The sequence below is a fragment of the Clarias gariepinus genome, chromosome 19 (assembly GCF_024256425.1).
Source record: "Clarias gariepinus isolate MV-2021 ecotype Netherlands chromosome 19, CGAR_prim_01v2, whole genome shotgun sequence".
Classification (NCBI taxonomy): domain Eukaryota; kingdom Metazoa; phylum Chordata; class Actinopteri; order Siluriformes; family Clariidae; genus Clarias; species Clarias gariepinus.
In genome coordinates, this window is record NC_071118.1 from 15805474 (window position 1) to 15829867 (window position 24394).

Here is a 24394-nt window from a genome sequence, read left to right on the forward strand (position 1 = left end):
GCATTTAAAAACGCTGATAGACTTTGAACTGTATGGTGTACAAGACAAAAATAAAAACATTTCTGTTACTTCTGCTTCTGCTTTTGCATAGGATGCAGATTTATTTATTAATTAAATTCTTCAATTGCAGCCCAACTGTTTTTAAAATACTGTCTCTAAAATATATATCTAACAAATTAACAATAAGTAAGAGACTTGCTACTGTGATATTTAAAGAACCAGTATTATAGAAATGCTTGAATTCTCAGCATTATGTGAAAAAATGAACAAAATATGAAATATAAACACAATATTTCCTTTTAAACTTTTCTGTAAAATCTTTGACATGTTTAGTGTTCAAAGTTTGCTTCCTCAGTTCTTTGGATACAAGCCTCATAAATAAAGAAAGATAAATGTAATGGACACTTATAGCTACCAGATTAGCGTCATGTTTAAATGATCACACAGTCACCTTCAAATACATTGTTTGTCTCAGTAACACAGTTTGTATGTAGAACAGCATAATAATAACAACGTCTTTTTACTAGGATGAAATATGTTTCTGCGGAAGGGAAAAAAGGGACTTTTGGTTCCAAGAAATGCCGACAACACTCCGAATGGGTTAAGGTGAAGTTACTGTCCGATCAAATACGCAATGGACTCAGTGATAAACTGGTAGCTGTTAGCTTGACGTGAGAATAAAATAGTGTTTTTTGTTTAAATTTCTAAGAACACCCCTACTCGACTACGTTTACGTCACAGGACACAGACAGACATAAATTTAAATTTTAGCTGTGTTTTTTCTTTCTTTTTTTTCCCACAATAAGAAACTCTTAGATGGCATCTCAGTGTAGTGTGGGTACAATAAGAAAATAAAGATGTGTTCAGTGTTTTGTACTAGAGGTGAACCACAGGTCTCTGTGCATCAGTAACATGTGCAGTGGTCTGGGGTCGCAGTCCTCCTCTTCCTCCTGACCTTCACTGCGCACATTACGGTTGTGCTGACGACTGAACTGTCTGGCCTTCAGGCTGAAACAAAAACAGGATTATATTAGGAGGACAGGCAGTCTGGGAACTTCAATAATCCAGAAGATTATTAATTAATTAAAAAGGGGAAAAAATATAGGCAATGAATAACAAACAACAGATAATATTTTTGTCTTAACCATGCTGTTCGTGGATATTGTATTTTTTTTTATTTAAACATGCCATGGTTCAAACTGGCATATAAATATTATCTTAAGGACTCTTTAATATTCCTTAAGGATATATTAAAGATATCCTTAAATTATGTTAAGGACAAGGAAACTGTTATGCAAGGGCAGTGTGTAGTTTGATATGATCAGAAACCAGGCATGTACTTATAATATAATATATTAATATATAATATTATTAATATAATACAAATATTTCAAGTAATTTCAGTGCACATTTTTCCTATAAGGGTGGCATGGTGGCGTGGTGGGTGTTACTGTGGCCTCGTATCTCCATGGTTCAGGGTCCGATTCCCACCTCGAGTTTTTGTGTGTGGAGTTATTTAAACATGCCACGCTTCAAAAGGTTCTTACACGGTACACTTGCTCTGTTTTTTTTTTTTAATGTTCTGGCACCCCAATATTTACATTTCCTTTTACAGAGGGCATTTGTGTTGAATTTGTTTGGACCCCATATTTATGCTTGAGGAAAATGAGACATAAAGCAGAGGTCTTGGTGACAATGAGAAGATGCTGTTAGTATTTATTTATTTTAGATTAGGAGTAGACAATAAAATCATAAGAAAAGAAAGTAGAATAAAAACCTGCAGCAAACCCACCAGTAAACCCGCCTCTCTTGTTTAGGCATAATGTGCCACAAGTCAGCCAGCTCTTTGGTCACTACAGTAGAAGGAAGCCCTGGGTGTGTCCTGCTCAGAGGGAAGAGATGTGTCTCGTTATTTTCTTTGTTTCAGTCTGTATCATTAGCATATCCATATCTCATAAAATAAATATACACACAGCACACTAACCTAAGATATAATCTTCTGTTTATGCGACAGAACATGATAAAACCGTTGACACATTTCTTCTTGTGGGTCGATTCTGAAACAGCCCGTTTTTTTGAGGAGGCCCTCTTGCGGATACCTTTGCCACATTTCTTTTTATGGATGCACTGATTTGGAGTCCAGGTAATGTCATCTGAACATCTGTCTTCCTCTCCCTCTTCCTCTTCCTCGCTTTGAGAGAGGCCATGGCCATCATCCCCACCCCTGCAGCGCTGAGATAAAAACAAAAACAAACAAAAAAAACAGTTAAGCTACGCATAGCTTTGTTAAGGCTGCTTGCACCATAGCAATGGAAAATATTCATTACTTCTATGTCTACCACAGCACATTTTAAATTTTGAATTTGAATTATGTTCTATAATTAAATATACTATACAGGCAAGTGTTTTTGCTCACCTCGATCCACTTTACAGTATATAATGAATACTGCATAAGCTCATGCTGCCCTTTATGAACCAAAATTAAAGACAAAAAAGTTTTGTTCTAGGGCACTTTCTTAAGGATGATAATTAAAATTCTGATTATTTTAGTATAAATTATACTGTTAAAAAAATAGACAATGTACTGTATACATAATATAATTTCAGTTATACAAGAAGTGAGTGTAAATGATTCACGAGCAAGGTACAAGAAGTACAGAAATGATGAATAATGTTGTGGAATCAGATTTCTGCATGTTGATTGGTCATATGGTGTTTATTAATTTTTAATAACAGCTGCTGTACTACTCCTCCAAATCTCAGGCTTATATTTATGCACTGGTTTGTATACATCATTTCTACAGTAAGAGCTTATTCAAAGGACAATACTACACTGTTGTTAATTAACAAATGAAAATGTAGAACTTGTAATAACCTACAATAATAAATAGTGTATAACAATGTTCTGTTATTTGTACATTTGTATTGTAAATATGTTTTAGTATTTTTTTTTTTTATGGAGGGAGTATACATTGTCAGGAGTCAGAGGTACATCTTTTTTATTCCTATTTCTTTGTATGCTGTAACATTACATACTGCTACCTGGGACTAAGCGACCCAAACCTGTTCCAGCACTACAACACCTCGAAAGATATTCAGACACTTTTAAGATAAACCAAGTTAAAAACATTTTGGTCCTTTTAGGAAATTGCATGACAAATGAAGTACCTTGGGAGCAGCAGGTTTAGGACTGACCCACACATCTTCAAATAATGCTGTAAGAAAATAAAAGAAGATTAAAATTACATGGACCAAAACGACTTGTTGTTACCTAGAGAATGAGTTAACTCTCTAACTGTATTCTCCAACCCTTAACATGTTCTAATGAATTGTAAATACCATTTTTTCCACAAGTTAGGGAGTGAAGCTATATGGACTGAACTGGCCTAATGATTATTACTATTTTTAGAATACTTAGGACAAGCTTCAGTTTTTTTTTTTTTTCACAATTAATAGGAGTGGCAATAATTAGAACAAATATGCATGTCAAAAATATTTACATTTTTTTATATGCATACTGTTTTCTTTAATCGTGTCGTTCTTCTTATTGTCAGGAATACTGGTTTACAATTATAATGTCTGTCATAATTGATACTGTATAATTACTTATTTGCATTATCATCGTTATTATTATTATTTTAATTATTATCATGATCAATATTATAGTGATCCTTATTTGTTTGTATGTATGGTATGTGCGACGGAAATGAGAATAAGAATCATAGTTGGAAAATGACATAGTGTAACATATAGCTCCAAGGCCTTACTCTGAAGTCCCTCATGTCCCTCTGGAAGCAGTCTGTGACTGAGGCCTCGAGCCGGTGATGTGAGTAGAGAGGGACTGAGACTCAGACCTTCTTGAAATCCCAGCAGGGGCAGAAAGGGGAGCAAAGGTGTGTGTGGAAGGCTAGGACTATCATCCAGCTGGTTTTTGTCCAGAGGTGGAAAAACTCCTAACATCTTGTCTTTCAAAATAAATGATCTTAATACAGGAAAAATGTAAACAAGGGTAAGTCAAAGGCAGCTTCAGTAATGATTAATAGATTATTTGACACGGGAGTGATAAAGTGGCATAACTGTTATTACCCTGATCTTTAAAGAGCACATTAGGGCTTTTCATTAAGAATTTTATTTAACTTATAACACAGCAATTTGCCAACGTTTATTGTAGAATAACACATCACACCTTTTATCCATTTATATATGTATAGCATTTAATAGAGCATTTAAAAGTGTGAAACAAAACACCCTAAGAATGGAGGGTTACACAATTGTGCTGTATATACAGTACTGTATGTGACTTACAACATCAATTCAGATATTGAGTGGCATGTTGGGTGATTGGAGTTATACGTATTTTTAGATTCCTGGTTTGATAAGCTTCATTATCATACCAGGTTTATCACTATATAATGTCCGGTGGCTGAGATATGGCCAGTGTGTTTGTTTAAGAGGAGGAACTACTTTGGAGCATATAACCCTTACAACTCTGAACATTTTAGCCATTTTTTGTTTTGCCCTTTTAATAAACATATGTAGGGCTCAGGATTGTGCAGTGTAGAGAGACATATCCTTTTTATTTTCCGCACAACCATGGCAATATGATGAACTGAATTGTATTTCATTTTAACCAACTATACAAATACGACTGAGCAAAAAAAGGGGGAGGGGTTACATAGGCAAAGAAATAGCACAGATACACATGATCACATGTTTTTCTGTTTGTTTTTGATTGTTTCTATGACTTAAAAATATAAATAATAATATATTTATCTCATTTTGAAAGTTCTACATGTTTGCAACGTCATTCCCATATTCCGGTAGTGTTAGAATGATCATTTCCGTTCTACCTGACATATCCGAAAACCCAAATGCACAGTTTGATGCCTAAAGCCTCCCTGATAACACACACAGGCATATAAGCACATAGTTCATATAAGCACTTATTTTATCGTCATTGACCTATGCTGTGTTTCCTGCACAGATCTGTGCCTCTTGGGTTTTAAGAGTTAAATGTATATTGTCTGACAGAGAATGAAAGAGGAAACCTGTAGCATCATTTTGACACCAGGATTTCCCTGCTACCCCTGAACATAACATCACCAGCACTACAGTTTTAGAGCAAAAGAAATGCAGGTTTTTCTACCACAAACAAGTAAAGAGATCAGATAGATTCATTAGCGTTTTAAAGCAATGTCTAGGATTAAAACATTCTTAATTCTGTTGAAGGATCAGGAAGATAGGGTATTTAACAACAACGTTTTTTTGAAGAAATTGGCCATGTCGCAAAACTCACTTGTACGACTTGAATAGTCTTTTGTAAATGTCTTATTAAATAGCCTAAAAAGTGAATGTATACCCTGAAGGAGGAGAAGCAAGCTCCTTGCTTCCTTGACTCCCATCTTCACTTCCTGTCCTGTCATCACAGATGGAGCACTGACTTCCATGTCCTTGAAAAGGTGATTCCAGATCCACACTGCTTCCTGCTTACAGACATGCACAGAAATCAGTGAACTTACAGGCTTAGCTAGCATGATATTTTAATCCATTTAGGAATGTTCATAACCTTTTACTTTCATAAAGTATAAAAACATGCAAGAAAGGTACATCTGACCTTATGGGAAAATACAAACTACATTAATAGGAACATGTGTACAGTACACCAACCTACTAAACCAATTATACAGCAGCAGTACAAAGCATAGACGTCACATACACATCAAAGGCTTCAGTTCTGCAAGTTTAAAAAGCCTAAATATAGAAGAGAGGTTTAAGGAGAACAGTCAGACTGGAAACTCAAATAACTACAACCACGGTGAGCAGACAAGCATCTCGAAACGCACAACACATCAAACCTTCTTGTGGCTCATAAGGCATATTTGCACAGCGTACTGCCACCCACTGGATATTTAATCTTTTTCAGATCATTCTCTATAAAACCTAAAGATAGCTATTTCAGCAGTTTCACAAATTCATCTGGTAGCAACAATCATGCCAAGTTTAAATTTATATAAATCATCTTTCTTCCCCACTTACATGCTCGATGTTACCTTCAGGAAATCGTCTTGACCATGTGTACATATCTAAATGCACTGAGTTGCTGACATTCGATTGGCTGAGTCGTTAATGTAATTGAGCAATTGAACAGGTGTACCTAATAAAGTGTCTGGTGAGTGTATACTTATACTGTAGCTAAAACAAATTGCTCCTAATATTTGAAATTCTCAATATCGTTCCATTACACGTGATGTTTACAGAGGGATACACTTATTAAACATCACATTTTTTGCTATATCAACATTTAAAAGTATTTTTCATTTCCTTTTTTCTTCGACTAAGAAAATACATGAACAATACAGCAAACTTTAAACTAAAGCTAAACTATCTGACCTGCAGTGGAGGAGGAGGTTGTGGGCAGAAGTGCACCGCTGCTGTAGTTGGAATCAGAAGAACAGGGAAGCGAGTTGTTGTCCTCAGAAGACCACAGTGTTTCATCAGCAGCCCGTGTACAGAAAATCTCTCCTTTTATGATTGTCGTTTCATTTCTATCAGCATCTTCTTTCTGAAGACTTTTGTCATAAAACAGCTCTGCATACATTTCAATTACATATTATGGTTATGAATGCATGTTAATAAAAACATTTTTTTTTTCTTTTATATCACTAATAATGCAGTTTATTGGGACATGGGACAAACTGGATATCCTCAGTGTACTATATACTGTAGTGCAAAACTTTTTTCTAAACTTAATATTTATTGTGAACTTTTTTTTGTACTTCCTCATATAGAGGAATTACAGAACATAAGTATAATAATACATCACACTAGTAATCAAAAATAAGTTATTAAAGCGGCCCATCTGATTAGAAATCTGCTCAACCGGGAGTCTCCCAGTTATCTTTTCCATTGCAAGCTCTTTCATTAGACCACAGTGTTTCTCACACATAGAATATCCTCGGGCTGGGCGCCCAAGTATATTGACTGCCGTCCAAGTATATTTGCCCACCCTTTAAAAAAAATCTGTGTGGGAGAACAATGCCATCTGCCATCGATTAACTAATGGCAGACAGTTCATGGTTCTCGTGCTACCAATTCTGTAATTGTTTATTCTGCCATCACAAGAACAGTGTACTATGTGGCAGTAAATGCAGTGGATGCCAGCTGCCATAAAAAACAATGACCATGCACCACACCAGTTTCCCTCCAATCCTGCAGCACTGCTCGCCTGGTTTCACCATCTCTTAGGGATCGAGGAAGACATTCATCCAGACTCTTTTCTGTTTTTTCACTTTGACTATCTTTAAACAATGACTCAAGATGTATTTGTTAGTACTTGGACTAATTATCTCACCCCAATTATAAAATAATAATAATAATAATAATAATAATAATAAAAATCCCCTCCCAATAGTGTTTGACTGATGCCACTTAGTAACCCAGTGTAAGTATCTATCTATCTATCTATCTATCTATCTATCTATCTATCTATCTATCTATCTATCTATCTATCTAAATAGAATAGATCTTTATCTAAAATGCACATATTATCATTAATTTGAGCCACAGAAACAACTTAAACATCTATGTTGCCTATGTGACCTATTGATTTTTAATCAATTAAAATAAAATGGTCCCTATGCATATATAGAGGTGAGTTTATTTTGGTTGGATCTCTGAAATGTTAAATTACTAGACATTTAAAATAAATAAAAATATTATATAAAATGTTATGTATATATATATATATATATATATATATATATATATATATATATATATATACTGCATATACTATATATATTTGTTGTTTAATGTATGTAGTAGACCATTTTCGTTCTAGCAAGTAATGCCGGCCTGTTCCGCTGGCTACTACCACAACTATATATTAAACCCTGGACCAGCATGCCACTGATTTATAATAGATGGCAGTACTAAATTACATTATCATCTTTCTGGCTACCAGTAAATAAAAAAAGTTTTATAGGAGCATGTATCCATTCCTTGTGCGTCATCAAATAACAGTTGGACTGTAAGTATCTGCAGAAGTCCCTAGATGTAACACCGAATTTATCTTGTAATTGTTTAAATAATCTCAAAGTTTCTCCCACAGACATTTGGTTTGTTATAGCAAGGCCTGCTCACTCCTTCAACCCAGCATGTCATTAACTTGGCAGAAAGTCGACCATCTCTGCATTTCTAACTACTCTTGATATAGACAGGGAAGTTTTTACCCTTTTTCTTATCAGAGACCAGACTTTTTGCATGCACCTCATCCGTTTATTTCTTATTTTAAGTTTATTGTAGACATTTTTTTTCTTAAAAAATGGCAGCCTTCAAAGGAATATCTAACGTCTTTCTAATCCAATGCGCTTTGTTTCCTCATCTTGCATTATCCATTCTACCATTCCATGAAGCTGTACCGATCAGTAATATAATTTGAAATTGGCAAGAATTGTCTTTTAAGCTAATCAAGTTTAACCATTTCATTTTAATTTTAGGTTTCATTCACTGCCAAATAAATATATAAATTAACTTGTCTATTGGCTGATGCCAAGATCAAAATGAGGACCAAAAAAATATGATGGCCTGGGAAAAAACACTACTTTTATACACAGACATACTCTCACATGACCTTTAATATAATTAGAGCGCCTGACATAAATATTCTTCATGCATATTAATGTATCTTAATTTCTGATTTCTATGTCCTGTCTTATGTTTATTTTCCTGTGTGAATCTTAAAAACATAATTTTTATTTATTATAATAATAATAATAATAAATATTATTATTATTATTATTATTGCACATCTGCAAGTATCCTAGGATAGGCTCCAGGCCCCCCGTGACCCTTAATAAAGGACAAAGCGCTATAGATGATGAGCGGGTGACGATTATTGCACATTATAAAAAAACACTAAGTTCAGGTGCATTGCCCACCTGACTTCAGTGCGTCTTCCTTGCGGGGGCGACCAGAGCTATATTTGCGTTTGGCTTTTAATATGCACGGAGGTGTGCTGGGCTCCGAGTAGGCCGTGTCTTCACTCTCTGAATCAGTCTCTTCTCTCACAAACACGCACATATACACAAATAAAGGCAAGAAACCTTATCAGTACACTTACATAATCAGCTTACTTACAGTAAAATAACTTCACTTACAAAAGGACTTAAGAAGAATGAATTGCACCTCTATCAGTGGTTTGTGGGAGGCAGTGAGGAGGGAGGCTGTTGTGTAATCTCTTAATATGAGTCTGGAGAAAATCAAAGTATTGCAGCATATGGATTAACGTCTCTTTCTGTTGGCAAAAACACATACACAAAGAAGATTGTTATAGCAGTAGGTGATGCATGTGTTGTAAGGATTCAAGTGACATGGTTACCTTGGAAAGTGCTCGTCCACTCGCTGGCTCAGAAACCGGTAGAAGGCAGCGGATCTCTTTCAAGCTATTACTCCAGCTTGTATTCCAGTTACAGCGATCCCTAAAATGACCCAATGATCTTTTACCAGTTGACAATTGGTTTATTTATAATACATAAGTCTGTCTCAAAAGTAAATGTTTTGATTAATATTTAGAATTTATAGCTTTGATCCAATTGCAAAAAATTTTGTGTGGAAAAAGAAAGGATCTACTCATGATACAAAGCATAAGCTCGCTGGGCAAGCACGGTGGAGTTAGTGAAATGGCTTATGCCTGCACTACATGAATAAATCACACAGACAAATTCTGTTAAATCAGCTTTGGGCAGGTGACTGACAGTCTGCTTTATCACACCACCATAATGTCTATTGGAACTTTTCCAACTCAACTTTTCTTGGACTTCACAAATATTGTGTTTTGAATATACATTTTACTCTTGTCACATTTCCAAGGATGTCTTCAGTTTATGGAACACCTGACAATAACCAGCACATTAAGTCTACAATATTGTCTAATTACCTCTTCTTGCAGGAGTTTTCTTTCAGATTTATACCTTCTGAAGGCATGGCTTCACCAACACCCAAGACCTTTATACACAGTTAGAGAGAAAAATTAAAACCAATAATAAATCAACTGCAATTTATTAATTACTTCTCCACTTTGAGGTAAGTCACGTGACTACCACAGATACACATTAAACATTAGTTTGTTAACTACTTAAACATTAAGAATACATAAAGCATCAGATTGACAGTTTAGTGTAAAAAAAAAAAGTTTGTACATATATATAAATAAAATATACCGTTATGATTTCAGATAATATTTCAGGTTATTTTCTTACCTGTATTAACACCTACAATAACTTGTCAGAATCAGTGCATTTCTCCTCTCAGTCCTGCTTAGCTGCTATTGGCTGCGGTGAAAATATTTAGAGCCAGTTATTTTCCTCGTTCGCATTGATTGGCCAGCGCACAACCAATCAAACGCGTCAGCTATGTATCAAAAAATATGTATTCCAGCATTCCATTTCTTAGTACAGCACGGTTGCTATGCTGTTACTACACGGAAAACAGTTTGTACAGTTCTAATGAATTAATTTGTCAGTAATAAGTAACTCACAAACTCACCGAAAATAATGAATAATTTCTTTACGGGACATACATACTTGTAATTTGCTTGCTATACTTACTTGTGTTACTGACAGGTTAACGATGTATTATATACAGCAAAGTACCACACAACAGCGAGGTGAAACTGACTCATTTTAGTGACTCGATTCATTTAGTTCGGTACATCAACCGATTCGATTTTTTAAATTTACTCTTCTTTTTTTTTTGGCTCACATAAAACAAAGACGATATAAATATCCTTATAAAAATAAGGAATGCGACTTAATATTAGTAAAATAACCACAACATATTTACATTTCTCTCAAATATTCAAAATTTTCAATTGACTTATTATTATTATTAATAATAATAATAATAATAATAATATTAATATTGACTATTTAATTTATTGGTAATTGTGCATAGTAGACTTCATGTATTTCACACTATGAGTCGCAGCTTTATATTACTGGTGTAAGCTGTTGAAATAATGAAATAAATGTTAAGACATTTTATGAAAAACTAGTGGTTTTTGAATAACCTTCAAGTTTTCCCTCATTTTTTTTTTTTTTTTTGTAATTTTGCCTACGAGTTCTTGTGCTGCCTTTCTGCGAAAATAAATAACGGAATCGTTTGGAGAGTTGGCTCACTGAATCTTTTGCATGCGGTACAGTGAGTCTCTGGTACATCGCTGTCACACGGTGCTCGCGCAGAGAGAGACGCGCGCGCTGTGTACTGTCCGAGACAAAGAACTGCGAACTGTATGTGAGGAAACGCATTTGGGAATTGTCATGTAGAATGGCAGGGACGCTGCAGTTTACCGTCCTTTCCTAAAACTAGGTGACTGCATTAAGGTTGATTTTTGTGTGCCGCTTCTATCCCAGCAAACTGGCTGAACTCTCAGTGCCACTGCAGGTAAGTGAACTGACTGCTCCACTGTACAGTATATACTGGATCCGTATGTACAGTAGCCTGGTATCGCTACACGGACACTGCGCACTTTTGCTCGTCATTGCTATCGTACTTGTTAAAGTCCGGTGTCTTTTACAAATATGCATCGACCAAAATCTTTATTTCAAACAGTCTGTGGATAATTTTACTTTTACTTTAAGATCAGATTGTTAACTAAGTACTCAATATCACTGTGAGGTAGAATTAATATATAATCTGTTGTCTGTAATTATTCTATTATCTGTCAAAGTGCTAGGCCTATCCATTCTGTTGTTTGACATTGAATTATGTTCAGTGCTGCAGAGTAATTCTAGTGGGATTTAATTCATAATTGGTTTGACTCCTGGGTTCATAAAATATTGCTGTCAGAGCACCTATATGACCAAATGTATGTGGACACCTCCGACCAATCACACCAATCTGATCTGGTTGCACAACCTATTTCTAAACCATGCAACCACTAACAATACCGCGTTATCCTGTATGCAGGGTGGCAGGGGCCTGGAGCTATCCCAGGAGACTTATGGCATGACGCAGAGTACACCCTGGATGGGGTGTCAAATCATCATAGGACACACACACACATACAGTACACACACTCACACGCTTATTCACACACTACGGACAATTTGCGACTGCTAATTATCCTAATCTGTATGTCTTTGGACTGTGGGAGAAACTCCGTGCACACAGACTCAAACCCGGACCTTTAAGGTGCAAGGTAACAGTGCTAACCACTAAGCCACTGTGCCGCCCACGTCCCGAAACCATGGGTATTAATAAGAAGTTGCCCTGCTTTTGCCACTTTTCCTTTGGGAAGGCTTTCAACAAGCTTTTGAAGTGTGTATGCTTGAGACTGTGCTAAAGAGCAGTTGTGAGTTCAGTCGCTGGTTTTGGACAGGAAGATCTGACTCACAATTAATTAAATTAATTCCAAATGTGTCTAGAGGGGTGGAGGTCAGGGCACAGGGCAGGCCACTTGTCAAACCATGTTTTTACGAGCCTCTTTTTGTGCAGGGGCACAGTCTTGTTGGAACAGTAAGGGGCCTTCCCCAAACTGGCACTGTAAAAGGAAGCATACAACTGTCTAAAATATGTTTCAAGACTGTAGCATTATCATACGCAGCTATAAACCCAGCTATAGAAACTCACGTCATTAAGCTTGTCGTGCACAATTCTGGTGTTGCTAATTTTAAGAACTGACAAAGTGGCAAAGGTTATATGTGCTGAATGCAGAAATTTCAAGAACTGTCAAGTGGCAAATGTGATATCCTGTAACAGTGCCATGTTTAATGTAACTGATTATTGTTACCAGAGGGTGCGGCTAAGACACTTAAACTCAATCATTAAGAGGGGCATCACATGTATGTGTACATATAAGAGATCAGAGAAAAAAATCTCTGGCACACTAACGAATCTGTGATGTATCACAATTCTTTGGTGTGGCGGTTCATGTATTGCCACACTGACTTGGCATTTTGTAAAATACATTTTTAACTTTCATATGTTTGCTTTTGAGGTGGTGAAAGTCGCAGTTCCTTGACAATTCTACAGGTGGTGTGCTTAAAACTAGTCACCTACTAGCACACATTGTTGTGGTAAAGGCAATTTTTTTATTTGGCTAGATTTGTTTAGAATTCTAACAAACTGTGTAAAAATTTAATATAAAATCGTGATACTAACTGAATTGCTATACGAATCGAATCGGCACATAGGTATCATGATAATATCGTATCAGGTTGCCAGTGGTGATTCCCATCCCTAGTATATATGCAGTACATATACATATATGAAATTTGCAGATGACACCACAATCATCGGCCTCATTCAGGACGGTGACGAGTCTGCTTACAGAAGTGAGGTTGAGCAGCTGGCTGTCTGGTGCAGTCTCAACAACCTGGAGCTGAACCCGCTCAAAACAGTGGAGATGATTGTGGACTTCAGGAGGAACCCACCTGCACTTCCCCCACTCACCATCATGAACAGCACTGTGACAGCAGTAGAGTCATTCCGGTTCCTGGGCACGACCATCTCTCAGGACCTGAAGTGGGACATTCACATTGACTCTATTGTTAAAAAGGCCCACCAGAGGTTGTATTTCCTTCGCCAGCTAAAGAAATTCAACCTGCCACAGGAGCTGCTCAACCAGATCTACTCAGCCGTCATTGAATCCGTCCTGTGCACTTCAATAACTGTCTGGTTTGGCTCAGCTACGAAAACAGACATCAGAAGACTACAAAGGACGGTTCGGACTGCTGAAAGAATTATTGGCACTGCCCTGCCCACGCCACAAGAACTGTACACATCCAGAGTGAGGAAAAGGGCTCGGAATATCACTTTGGACCCCTCACACCCAGGCCACCTTTTATTAGAACTTTTGCCGTCGGGTCGACGCTATAGAGCACCTAACACTAGGACAGTCAGGCACAAAAACAGTTTTTTTCCCCAGGCAATCTCCCTCATGAACAGTTAAACATCAACTGTCAATAAAATATATGTGCAATATTGTGTACAGTATCACAGTGCAATATACTGTATAATACCACAGATATTTAGATATTTATATAACTTATTTAAAAAGTATTTCACACCCTACTCCATTTGATGTCAAATGTTTTTTTCTTTTTTTTTTTTCTTTTGTCGTGCTGTTTTTGTCTTGTCATTTGTTTTCTGTTCTGGAAGCTCTGTCACTAAAACAAATTCCTTTTACGTGTAAGCGTACTTGGCAATAAAACTCTTTCTGATTCTGATTCTGATTCTATATACGTTTGGCCATATAGCAGGGCAATTAATTGAAAATAAATCGAAACTGGCATTCATAACCTATAAATAACAGAATTTTGCCCATGGCAATCTTTTTTTTTCTTTTTTTTTGTTAATACATAAAAATATGTGTTAATACTTTCCCCACTGTGTGTCTCCTTAAAAGCATATAACCATATGTGCAGTCACATGTCTCCTTCCAGTTTGCAACATAAAAGCAACATGAAGGACAACTCTTTCATTCGAAAAAAAAAGCCCAAATTTCACAGTTGAGCATATTTACTGTACAAACATTGTCAGTAAACTACAGTATGTGGAGCCAATGACATCTACAAGGTTTTCCCAGACCACCAGAGATATAGGCTCAAAACATGTACCTGTATATGGCTTACATCTGCAGTGCGAGTGCATAAAAGGGATATTTTAACCTCATGTCACATTTGCAGTAAGTTGTTGAAATAGATCAGGAAAGGATTTCAAGCCATTCCTAATGCTCAAGAACACCAGCAAACCACATTAACTCCAAATGAGGAAAACTTCAAATAGTAGTGAAGCTTCTCACAAATGACCTACAAAAATTCATGACTCTTCATGACAAATACAAAAATGATGACTCAGCCAAAGTCTCAAAAGCCTCCAAAAGAACATCTAAAGAACTGCAGATGTCACTTGCCTCCAGAAAGGTCAGAATTCATTATTCCATCATTATAAAGATGGAAAATATGTGGTCATTAGTCCCTGATCTGAAGTTAAAATGAAATGGAATCATGTAGCAAGAAAATAGCATAAATAACAAGGTTACAACTGTTTAAAATCAGAGTGTCAGAAATCATATGATAATCTACATATGCACTTTGCACAATAATAAAAGGTAAGCCTATCCCAGGGGGCACGAGGCAGGGTACATCCTGGACAGTGTGCCAATCCATTGCCGGGCACAAGCATGCACACACACACACTCACACACACACTGGGCTATGCCAGTTAGCCTAATCTGCATGTCTTTGGACTGTAAGTAGAAACTGGAGTGTAAATGAAACTATTTTAACTATTCATGTGTCTGTTCATACAGTAGATTGTGTTGCTTTCAACAGTTTGGAGATGAAGCGCAGAAGGTCCAAGCCCACTCAGCTGAGCTGTATTTTTGGCTTGTGCAGTCAGCCACCAATTTGCCGAATGAGATTGTTGCTGCTCTGCTTATGTGTGCTGCTGGCAGTGACTCTGAGTCTTGGATTAATGCTGTCTGATCATGATTCTAGAAGTTCTGAAGATTTATCAGCCAGAGTTCCAGACCTGAAAAAAGATAAAGTATGTATCACGCATCTCTCTCTCTCTCTCTCTCTCTCTCTCTCTCTCTTTCTTTCTCTCTTTGTTTTGCATGTTTCATTGAAAAGTTACAGACCTGTCAAAAACAGAGACCTTTCGATGAATACTTCTGAAATAAAAACAGGTGTAAGTGGGCATGTCTTAAAAGCATGAGGACTTGAATGCTTAATGGAAATATAGGTGTAGCTTTGAGCGCTTATATGTAAGTCAAGAAGACAGATGCACAGATCTGTCACATATTGCTCAATGCTCATATAACCTGATTTATTATTATTTTATTTTTTTTTGCTAATGTTAACCTGAGTGGATTTTGAAGACATATTTATTCATTCTCATAAGGTGTTCAAGTCAAACTTTTTAATGAAACTTGAATGGTGCAAAAGTTTTAAAGAAGGCCTTTATTTCTGTGAATGACAATCCTAGCCAAAGTGGCGCAGAGCTGACTGCAGCTGTTTCCTTGAACATTCAGTGAGTGGAATGTCTGGTCTTTGAGAACTGATGGATAACTTGATTACACAATCATTCATTGACACCATTTGCACATCTTGCACACTACAGGCAGTCTGATCACAGCTCTGGCCTTTATAGTACTCAAGCACTAGTGAGACGCAGGGATAAGCAGATTTATTCCAGCTTGTATTTGTTTTTGCATAATGTAGCAAGGCATTACATGCAAAAATAAATGTTTTTTTTTTTACTGTTTTCTGTTATTTTGCACAATCAATAGCTCTGGTTTGAATTGAACACCCTTGTATATTATACTACTGGGAAAAAAACTGCTAAAACTACTAAATGCTACTACCAAATGCATTGTTTTTTTTCCCCAAATGCACAATGCAAAGAGAACTCAAGGGACTGGGACTAAACAGCTGTGTAGGCTTAAGAAACCAACTTGACAGTAAGGCTAAAAAAAGGTTACAATTTGCAATTTTGTTAGCAAGCATAAAGAATGGAGTGTGGAGCATTGGGAAATGGTCGGGGAGTCCAGATTTACCTTGTTCCAGAGTGATGGGTACATCAGAGTACGAAGAGAGCAGGATGATATACCACCCTTATGCCTAGTTCCTACCCTACAAGACTGTCAGGGCAGTGTTGGCTACTTCCTTTTTAGCTTTATCTTAGGGTGTTTCCTCTTGCCTTGTTCACTGCATTATAAACATTTTAATTCTAAATAACAGTGCTTTCAAGACTCTGTATTTATTTTTTCTTAGCTGACCCACAGACCAAGTAAAGCCACTGCGGCCCAGGTGAAGCGGCTGATCTCTGAAGTTAACTGGACTCGGTTATGGTATGCCCATCTCCAGCCTATCCTCATAGAGCGACACCCAGGCTCCCGTGGTAGCCGTAATGTTCGAAGGGTAAAGTTCTGAGAGAGTAATACCACAATTCATGTTTTTGGTAACCCCACATACACATTCTGTAGATATGGTGTACAAAGATTAGGATTAACAACTCTAGTGTATTTGTTTTTGAATTGGTTAATTTCCCCTTCCTGTGTTTTAATGCAGCACGTGTCCTCTGTGTTGGACTCTCTGTCTGCCGGGTGGTCAGTGCAGATCGATTCCTTCAACTCCGAAACCCCCCGTGGCCCGGTCAACTTCTCTAACATCCTGGCAGTGTTGGACCCCTTGGCTCCACGGCGTCTGCTTTTAGCTTGCCATTATGACACAAAGAACATACCTTTAGGGAATCAGGAGCCAAAGCAGATGTTTGTGGGGGCGAGTGACTCAGCAGTTCCATGTGCTATGATGCTGGAGCTGGTCACTGCGCTGGACAGCCATCTAAAAATGCTCAAACAGCAGGTACGTTTTGTTAGCCGTCCCTGTCTGTAATCATCTACATTCCTTGCGTATCCTGAACACCTGTACACCTGCTCATTTAGGAGGTTATCCAGTCATGTGGATGGGCTACGACAGCAGAAAACCACCTTGGGTTCCACTTCAAGAATCTTCTTCTGTCCAGTTTGTGTGAGCCTAAGTCCATGATAGCCTCAGTATCCTGTTCTTCTGGCAGGTTTACCTGCATATAAAGTAACCTTGATTAGATTAATAAAGGTTGATATTAGTGATTTTTTTAATAAAGGCAATGTTCACTTTAGATGCCATATTACATGTCACAGAGGTGAGAGTAACTCGACTGGGAATTTATATATTTAGCTTCTTCCCAGTGGAATTGAGTTTCTGTACTAAATGGTGTATAGGGATCATTCAAATGAATAATTGATGACTTTCTCCAATAAACAGAAGGACAAAAAGTCCAAAGTCACATTAGGCTGTCACAGAAATCCTTTTAATTTCTTTACAGGAGAAAGACAGTTCCCTAACGGTAAAGTAACCAGGTTTGCTTTAGATTTCTGGTTAACAAAATAAATTTACCGACAGATGTGACAGCAGGAACATTAGTGTTAGCACATTTTTGAACATATAGGAAAATGTTTGGGACAGAGAAGCAACATTTTTGTCTAATAACATTTAAAAGAGCCTAATCGAAGTATTTGCTAAAGAAACAACTTTTTATAGTAGTGGTAACATAAGTGATAACATGAAGAGCATTGTATGGCAGGCAGGATGTGGACAGCTACCAGTATATGTGGGGCTTCATCAAACTTTTGCCCTGCATTTGGATACATTAAGATTAGGACTTTTGCTTTCTTACAAGGTACTGTACATTATCATGCTGGAAGTAAAGATAAGAAGATGGAGATATTGTGCCCATGAAACAATTGGCTTGGAATGGCTGTACGGTACGGGGAGGGGGAGATCGTTAAGATCGTTAGAACATGGTGAGCAGCACTGAGTACATCTGAGCAGTGTTCCTGTGTCTGCTCTTTGTGTAGATGGCTCAGGTGACACTGCAGCTGGTTTTTTTTGATGGGGCAGAAGCGTTTGAGGAGTGGACTTCCTCCGACTCCCTGTATGGTTCCCGCCATCTTGCTGAACACATGTCTCGTGTTCCACATCCTCCTGGCTCTGAACACACAACACTGTTGCATGCCGTGGTAAGAGTGTGTAGGTTTTTTTTTTTTTTTTTTGGTATTTTTATAAAATTGTTTCTGAAATCAACTATACTGATAATTACAAAATTGTATTGCTATCACCAGGATCTCTTTATTCTCTTGGCTCTGATCGGTGGCCCAAGTCCAACATTTGTGAATCATTTTGCGAACAGTGCTCGCTGGTTTGATCAACTTGTACTGGCAGGTAATGAAAGATGAAATTTTAGGTCTGAACAGAGATGCTTTAAATGCAGGTACAGTTTAACTGTTTCAATATTTATAACAACAGCTCGGCTCACTCATTAATGAGTCTGTAATAAAATATAAAGCTCCACAGTTGAGAGGTTTACTGAACTGTTACTACTACTACTACTACTATTACTACTACTAATACTCCTCCTTCTCCTCTACCTAATCCTGCTGCATTGACTCCTCTTCCTACTACTACTCATAATAATAATAATAATAATAATAATGGTTATACATTTTATTGGTTAAGTAACTGCTGGTTTAAAAACAAAGACTACACAGTGCAAATGAAAGTAAAAATGATAAAACACACTGAACTCACATACACCAATCAGTGACAACATTATGACGACCCACCTAAGATTGAGTACTGTAGGTTCCTCCTTCTGCCACCATAACAGTGATGCTCTGTGTGTTCTGACACATTTCTATCACACCCAGCATTAACCATTTTATCAATTTGAGCTACAGTAGTTATTCTATTGGATCTGACGTGCCAGACTTTGTTTCTTATGTGCATCAGTAAGTCTTGGCCACCTATGACCCTGTTGCCAGTTCACTGTTTTTTTCTTCCTTGGATTACTATTGGGTCCTGACCATTGCAGATAAGGAACATCAGCAGTTTTGGAGTTCTCTGACCTAGCTCTCTAGCCATCGCAATCTTGCACTTGTCAAAGTCAAATCCTTATGCTTGCACATTTTGATTATTATTAATTTTTTTTTACATCCTACACAATAGGCAAGTATGCGATATTAGGCAGGGTGTCATAATGTTATGGCTGATTGGTGTATATCTAAGCATACAGTATAGCAGGCCTCAGGATCATGTATTTTATACTAAAGTACTTTTGTTACGAATAAAATTATGATTTTGTTCTAAATTAACTCTGTTTCTTTGAAGAAAAGAGACTTCATGGTCTGGGGTTGCTGTCGTCCCACCCCAGCGGGCAGACGTACTTTAGAAAAGATATAACTATGGGGCCGGTAGATGATGACCATACACCTTTCCTTCAGCGAGGTAATTGCAAGAACCTTAGCTTAAATAAATTTTCCTTGAACATTTTACTTCTCTTTATTTAAAGAGAATTTATAATTTAGCTTATATTAATATTAGGTCGGTTCTCATTCTTTCTGCTTGATTGCAGGGGTTCCAGTGCTACACATAATTGCTACACCCTTCCCATCATATCACCATACAGTGGAGGACAATGCAGACAAGGTTCACAGTGATACAGTGGAGAACCTCACCAAAGTACTGGTGGTCTTTTTAGCAGAATATCTCGGGTTGTAGAGGAAAAAATACTCTATCATGAGACTTCCATATACCTCTCAGAACCAAAAGCTAAATCTGTAAAGCGGCCTTATTGCATTGTTAATTCAAAAATACAGCATAACTGATATTTTTTGGTAATTGAGTTACACCGAATAATTTATGCAATAAGCTCAAGCTACATTTCAATAGCCTTAGTCTGTGTGTATAAGCAGAGAATGAATGTACATTAGCTTTATGTTCCTGAGGAGTTTACACTGCCTCTCTAAAGAGTGCAATAACAATCAATATTAAACCTGTGCAGCAATATATACACACCTGTTAACTTGTATTTACACGCACTTACGGTATATAATGCACTTTTACAGTATAATGTAATGAAATGCTGCAGTATTATAACAAACAACAGGAATAACATTAATACTTCTGTATAAAATAGGGTTGTCTTTTAGGAATCTCTTTTCAGTAGCATAGTTATGCATTACAGGTCTGTTCAGTTACTATATTAAGGTCCGGTATTTGCACTGTTGCACTTCTCAAAACTGTTTAGGTATACACACATGATTGCAAACGATACTCTTGTATGTAATTTCTAAATAAATTAAAATAAATTAGCATTTTGCTTTTTCCTTTATTACTATGCAGTAAGTTGTGATACTTTGTTGGGATACTTTTCAGGCCAGTGTGACCAATTACACCACTTTGAATAACATAAAGGTGAGTTAAAATGTTAACATATATATATATATATATATATATATATATATATATATATATATATACTGAACAAAAATATAAACGCAACACTTTTGTTTTTGCTCCCATTTTTAATGAGATGAACTCAAAGATCTGAAACATTTTCTACATAAACGAAATAACCATATCTCTTAAATATTGTTCACAAATCTGTCAAAATCCGTTATGATGAAGAACTGGAGGCCCCAATGAGGACGACGAGCATGCAGATAAGCTTCCCTGAGACTGTTTCTGACAGTTTGTGCAGAAATTCTTTGGTTATGCACTCCGATTGTTTCAGCAGCTGTCCGAGTGGCTGGTCTCAGACGATCATGGAGGTGAACCTGCTGAATGTGGAGGACCTGGGCTGGTGTGGTTACACGTCGTTTGCGGTTGTGAGGCCGGTTGGATGTACTGCCAAATCCTCTGAAACACCTTTGGAGACGGCTTATGGTAGAGAAATGAACATTAAATTCACGAGCAACAGCTCTGGTGGACATTCCTGCTGTCAGCATGCCAATTGCATGCTCCCTCAAAACTTGCGACATCTGTGGCATTGTGCTGTGTGATTCAACTGAACCTTTCAAAGTGGCCTTTTACAGGTGGCCAGTCTAAGGCACACCTGTGCAATAATCATGCTGTCTAATCAGCATCTTGATGTGGCACACCTGTGAGGTGGGATGGATTATCTCGGCAAAGGAGAAGTGCTCACTATCACAGATTTTGACAGATTTGTGAACAATATTTGAAAGATATGGTTATTTTGTGTATATAGAAAATGTTTCAGATCTTTGAGTTCATCTCAAAAATGGGAGCAAAAACAAAAGTGTTGCGTTTATATTTTTGTTTAGTATAGAAAACCTTTTAGCAAAAACAGAGTATTTGTGACAATAACTCAGTAGTTACCGCGCCAATACAGTCAGAACACAAGATGGCGCTGTTGTACGGGCATCGCATTAACGCATCATAGCGAAGAGCAAAAACTAAGGTCATACATCAGTACTGTAGCTGCTAAATATCTAGCAGGAGCTTTAAATAGTGAGCTGGAAGATTTAATAAACACGAGTAAAATCATGTCTACTAACAAGTACTGATGCCTCAGTAACACAGCAGGTAAAGTATCATTGCAGTGTGTGAATCTTACCTTTCTACTGGATAGTTAAGTGCAGTTTAATGGAACCGACAGTTTGTCACCTGGTTTCTGTAGTAACGGCTCCTGGGATGGGCTCCAGCTCGTATAAGACCAAAGGTTTTAAGAGTGACACAAATATTCATTTTCACAAAGTCAGCTGCTTCAGTGTTTTTAAATCTTTTTAAAGACGAAGTATAGTTACAAGCATTTCATGAGTGTCAAAGGCTTTTATGGACCATTACATTACGTTTATGCAAAGAGTCAATATTTGCAGTGTTGACCCTTCTTTTTTCAAGACCTCTGCAATTCTCTCTGGCATAGTGTCAATCAAATTCTGGCCCACATCCTGACTGATGGCAGCCCATTCTTGCATAGTCAATGCTCTGAGGTTGTCAGAATTTGTTTTGGGGTTTGTTTGTTTTTTTGGTCCACCTGCCTCTTGAGAAGTGACCACATTTTCTCAATGGAATTAAGGACGGGGGAGTTTCCTGGCCATGGACCCAAAAATGTAATGTTTTGTTTTAGAGCTTCTTAGTTATCAATTGTGCCTTATGGCAAGGTGCTCTATTATGCTGGAAAAGATATTGTACATCACCATCTTGGATGGTTGGGAGAATTTGCTCTCTGCTGATGTTTTTGTCTTTGGCACATGACTGAGGGTAGCAATCACCTGTTTTTCTCCGGACAAGCTTTTTTCCGGATGCCGCAAACCATCGGAAAGGGGTTTTATCAGAGAAAATGACTTCAGCCCAGACCTCAGCTGACCAATCCCTGTACCTTTTGGAGAATGTCAGTCTGTCTTCTGTTTTTCCTGAGGAGAAGTAGCTTCATTGCTGCCGTATTTAAAATGTATGAAGGTAAGCGCTACCATCAGTTCTGCCAACAGTAAAGCAACCTGAAACCATTCATGTGTGGGGTTACGGTTTGTGCCATTCTCAAAAGTTTTGGCCACAGCTGTGTAACATAGCATCACACTTTAAAGAAAAGCCTTTATTTTTCAGGGAACGTGTGCTATTTATTAATTTAGGAAAACTTTATAATATTTACTCAACCCACATGTACATGTTTGTACATATATAAAAGATGTCACTTCTTTGTTTTCTGCAGGTCTCTCTCTTCATGCTCTGTCAGACTGCACTATGGTGCGTCACAGTAAGCTTCAGAAACAGGTGTTATCTTTATACCGCCAGTTCCTACGTGCTGGACGGGAAAAACCTGGATTTTTACCCAGAATACAAGAGGAATTTCGCACAAACTCTGCTATCCAGAGGACAGATGTGATGCATATCGAATATTTGTGTCGACGAGCCCAACGGCAGCTGGAGCAACTTCGAGATGTAAACACAAAACAGCTGGGATTCTTCAGTAAGACCAAGAAAGACAGCTGATGAAAAAAAAAAAAGAAACTCTTTCTGTATACAGTATACAGAAGCTGAGGGACTAGGTGGTGAATAACACTGTACAATAACACCGATCAATCTTACAAATGAAAGCAGTGTTAAGCAATTGTGTTAATATTTTTAACAGGTTTAATTACATTGAGTTGTCAGTTTATCAGGTCCAATCACTATAAAGATCATACACTAACTTTCTGCCGCTCATTGGTTATTATGCAGGAAAGTATTGACCTGTCTATTGACCTGACATTAACCTGTCTGTGAAAGGAAAGGGCATGCCACTGAGGAGGTTATTTGGATGGTGGTTTATTATTAATTCAGCCATAAACTGATGTAGTGTGTATAGTACCAGTCAAATGTTTTTACACACCTTCTAATTAAATTGTTTTTTAATTTTTAATTTAGAATGTATTCCCACATTCTGGAACAATTCTGGATATTTCAAAACTATAAACAAACAGATCTGCAATTTTTTTGGTAATTGGTTTAGAAACAATCCCAATCAATCCTTGTGCTAAGACATAAAGCCCTTCTGGAACAGCAAAAACAGAGCATAAGCAGCAGACACATCACAACTGTTTAGTAGAGATTCTTGCATATTTTGTATTCAGCATTGTTTTACAATGTAAAAAGAAATAAAAATCAGGAGTGACCATGGAAGGCGTGTCCAAACTTTTGACTGTGCATGTGGTGCTGGTACAAGTGTACTGTCAGTCATTTTAAGACTATGAATTGCCTTATAAGCAGCTGTAACTGATAAATTAGCAGCTTGGTGTATGACATAACACTCAAACTCATACAGACCTTTGTTACTGTGGAAGTATTTTTTTTTTTATTATGTAGTAAAATGCTGTTGAATAAATTGCTATTTTTTAATACTAATCTTTAAAAAGCAACTCCAGAAATCCTGTAGTGATGTAGATTTTGCATACTGTATGTATTAAGAATAATGCAGTACATTTCATTATACACCGATGAGCCATAACATTAATAGTCAGTTGTCAAAACAACAAGTACAGTACATAAAAAAATACAAAAGAAGGATAAAC

At 37.1% G+C, this 24394-nt stretch overlaps 3 protein-coding genes across 3 annotated transcripts; 2 read left to right on the plus strand and 1 right to left on the minus strand.

The window, feature by feature from the left end:
• Positions 1–253: 253 nt before the first annotated feature.
• Positions 254–10677, minus strand: LOC128508002 (meiosis initiator protein-like). The gene is made up of 13 exons (XM_053479196.1): positions 10608–10677; positions 10260–10331; positions 9938–10005; positions 9380–9479; positions 9187–9295; positions 8940–9059; positions 6391–6588; positions 5360–5483; positions 3768–3982; positions 3169–3215; positions 1985–2232; positions 1793–1882; positions 254–1008 (listed from the first exon to the last, which is right to left on the minus strand). Exons 3-13 carry the CDS (start codon positions 9982–9984, stop codon positions 864–866), a joined length of 1443 nt encoding a protein of 480 aa, XP_053335171.1. The 5' UTR covers positions 9985–10005; positions 10260–10331; positions 10608–10677; the 3' UTR covers positions 254–863.
• Positions 10678–11278: 601 nt separating this feature from the next.
• Positions 11279–20635, plus strand: qpctlb (glutaminyl-peptide cyclotransferase-like b). The gene is made up of 8 exons (XM_053479220.1): positions 11279–11442; positions 15336–15549; positions 16779–16925; positions 17076–17369; positions 18404–18565; positions 18668–18767; positions 19713–19829; positions 19957–20635. The coding sequence occupies exons 2-8, from the start codon at positions 15343–15345 to the stop codon at positions 20100–20102; spliced, it is 1173 nt and encodes a 390-aa protein (XP_053335195.1). The 5' UTR covers positions 11279–11442; positions 15336–15342; the 3' UTR covers positions 20103–20635.
• Positions 20636–21814: 1179 nt separating this feature from the next.
• On the plus strand, positions 21815–24192 carry sdhaf1 (succinate dehydrogenase complex assembly factor 1). The gene is made up of 2 exons (XM_053479221.1): positions 21815–21929; positions 23056–24192. The coding sequence occupies exon 2, from the start codon at positions 23088–23090 to the stop codon at positions 23334–23336; it is 249 nt and encodes an 82-aa protein (XP_053335196.1). The 5' UTR covers positions 21815–21929; positions 23056–23087; the 3' UTR covers positions 23337–24192.
• Positions 24193–24394: the final 202 nt, after the last annotated feature.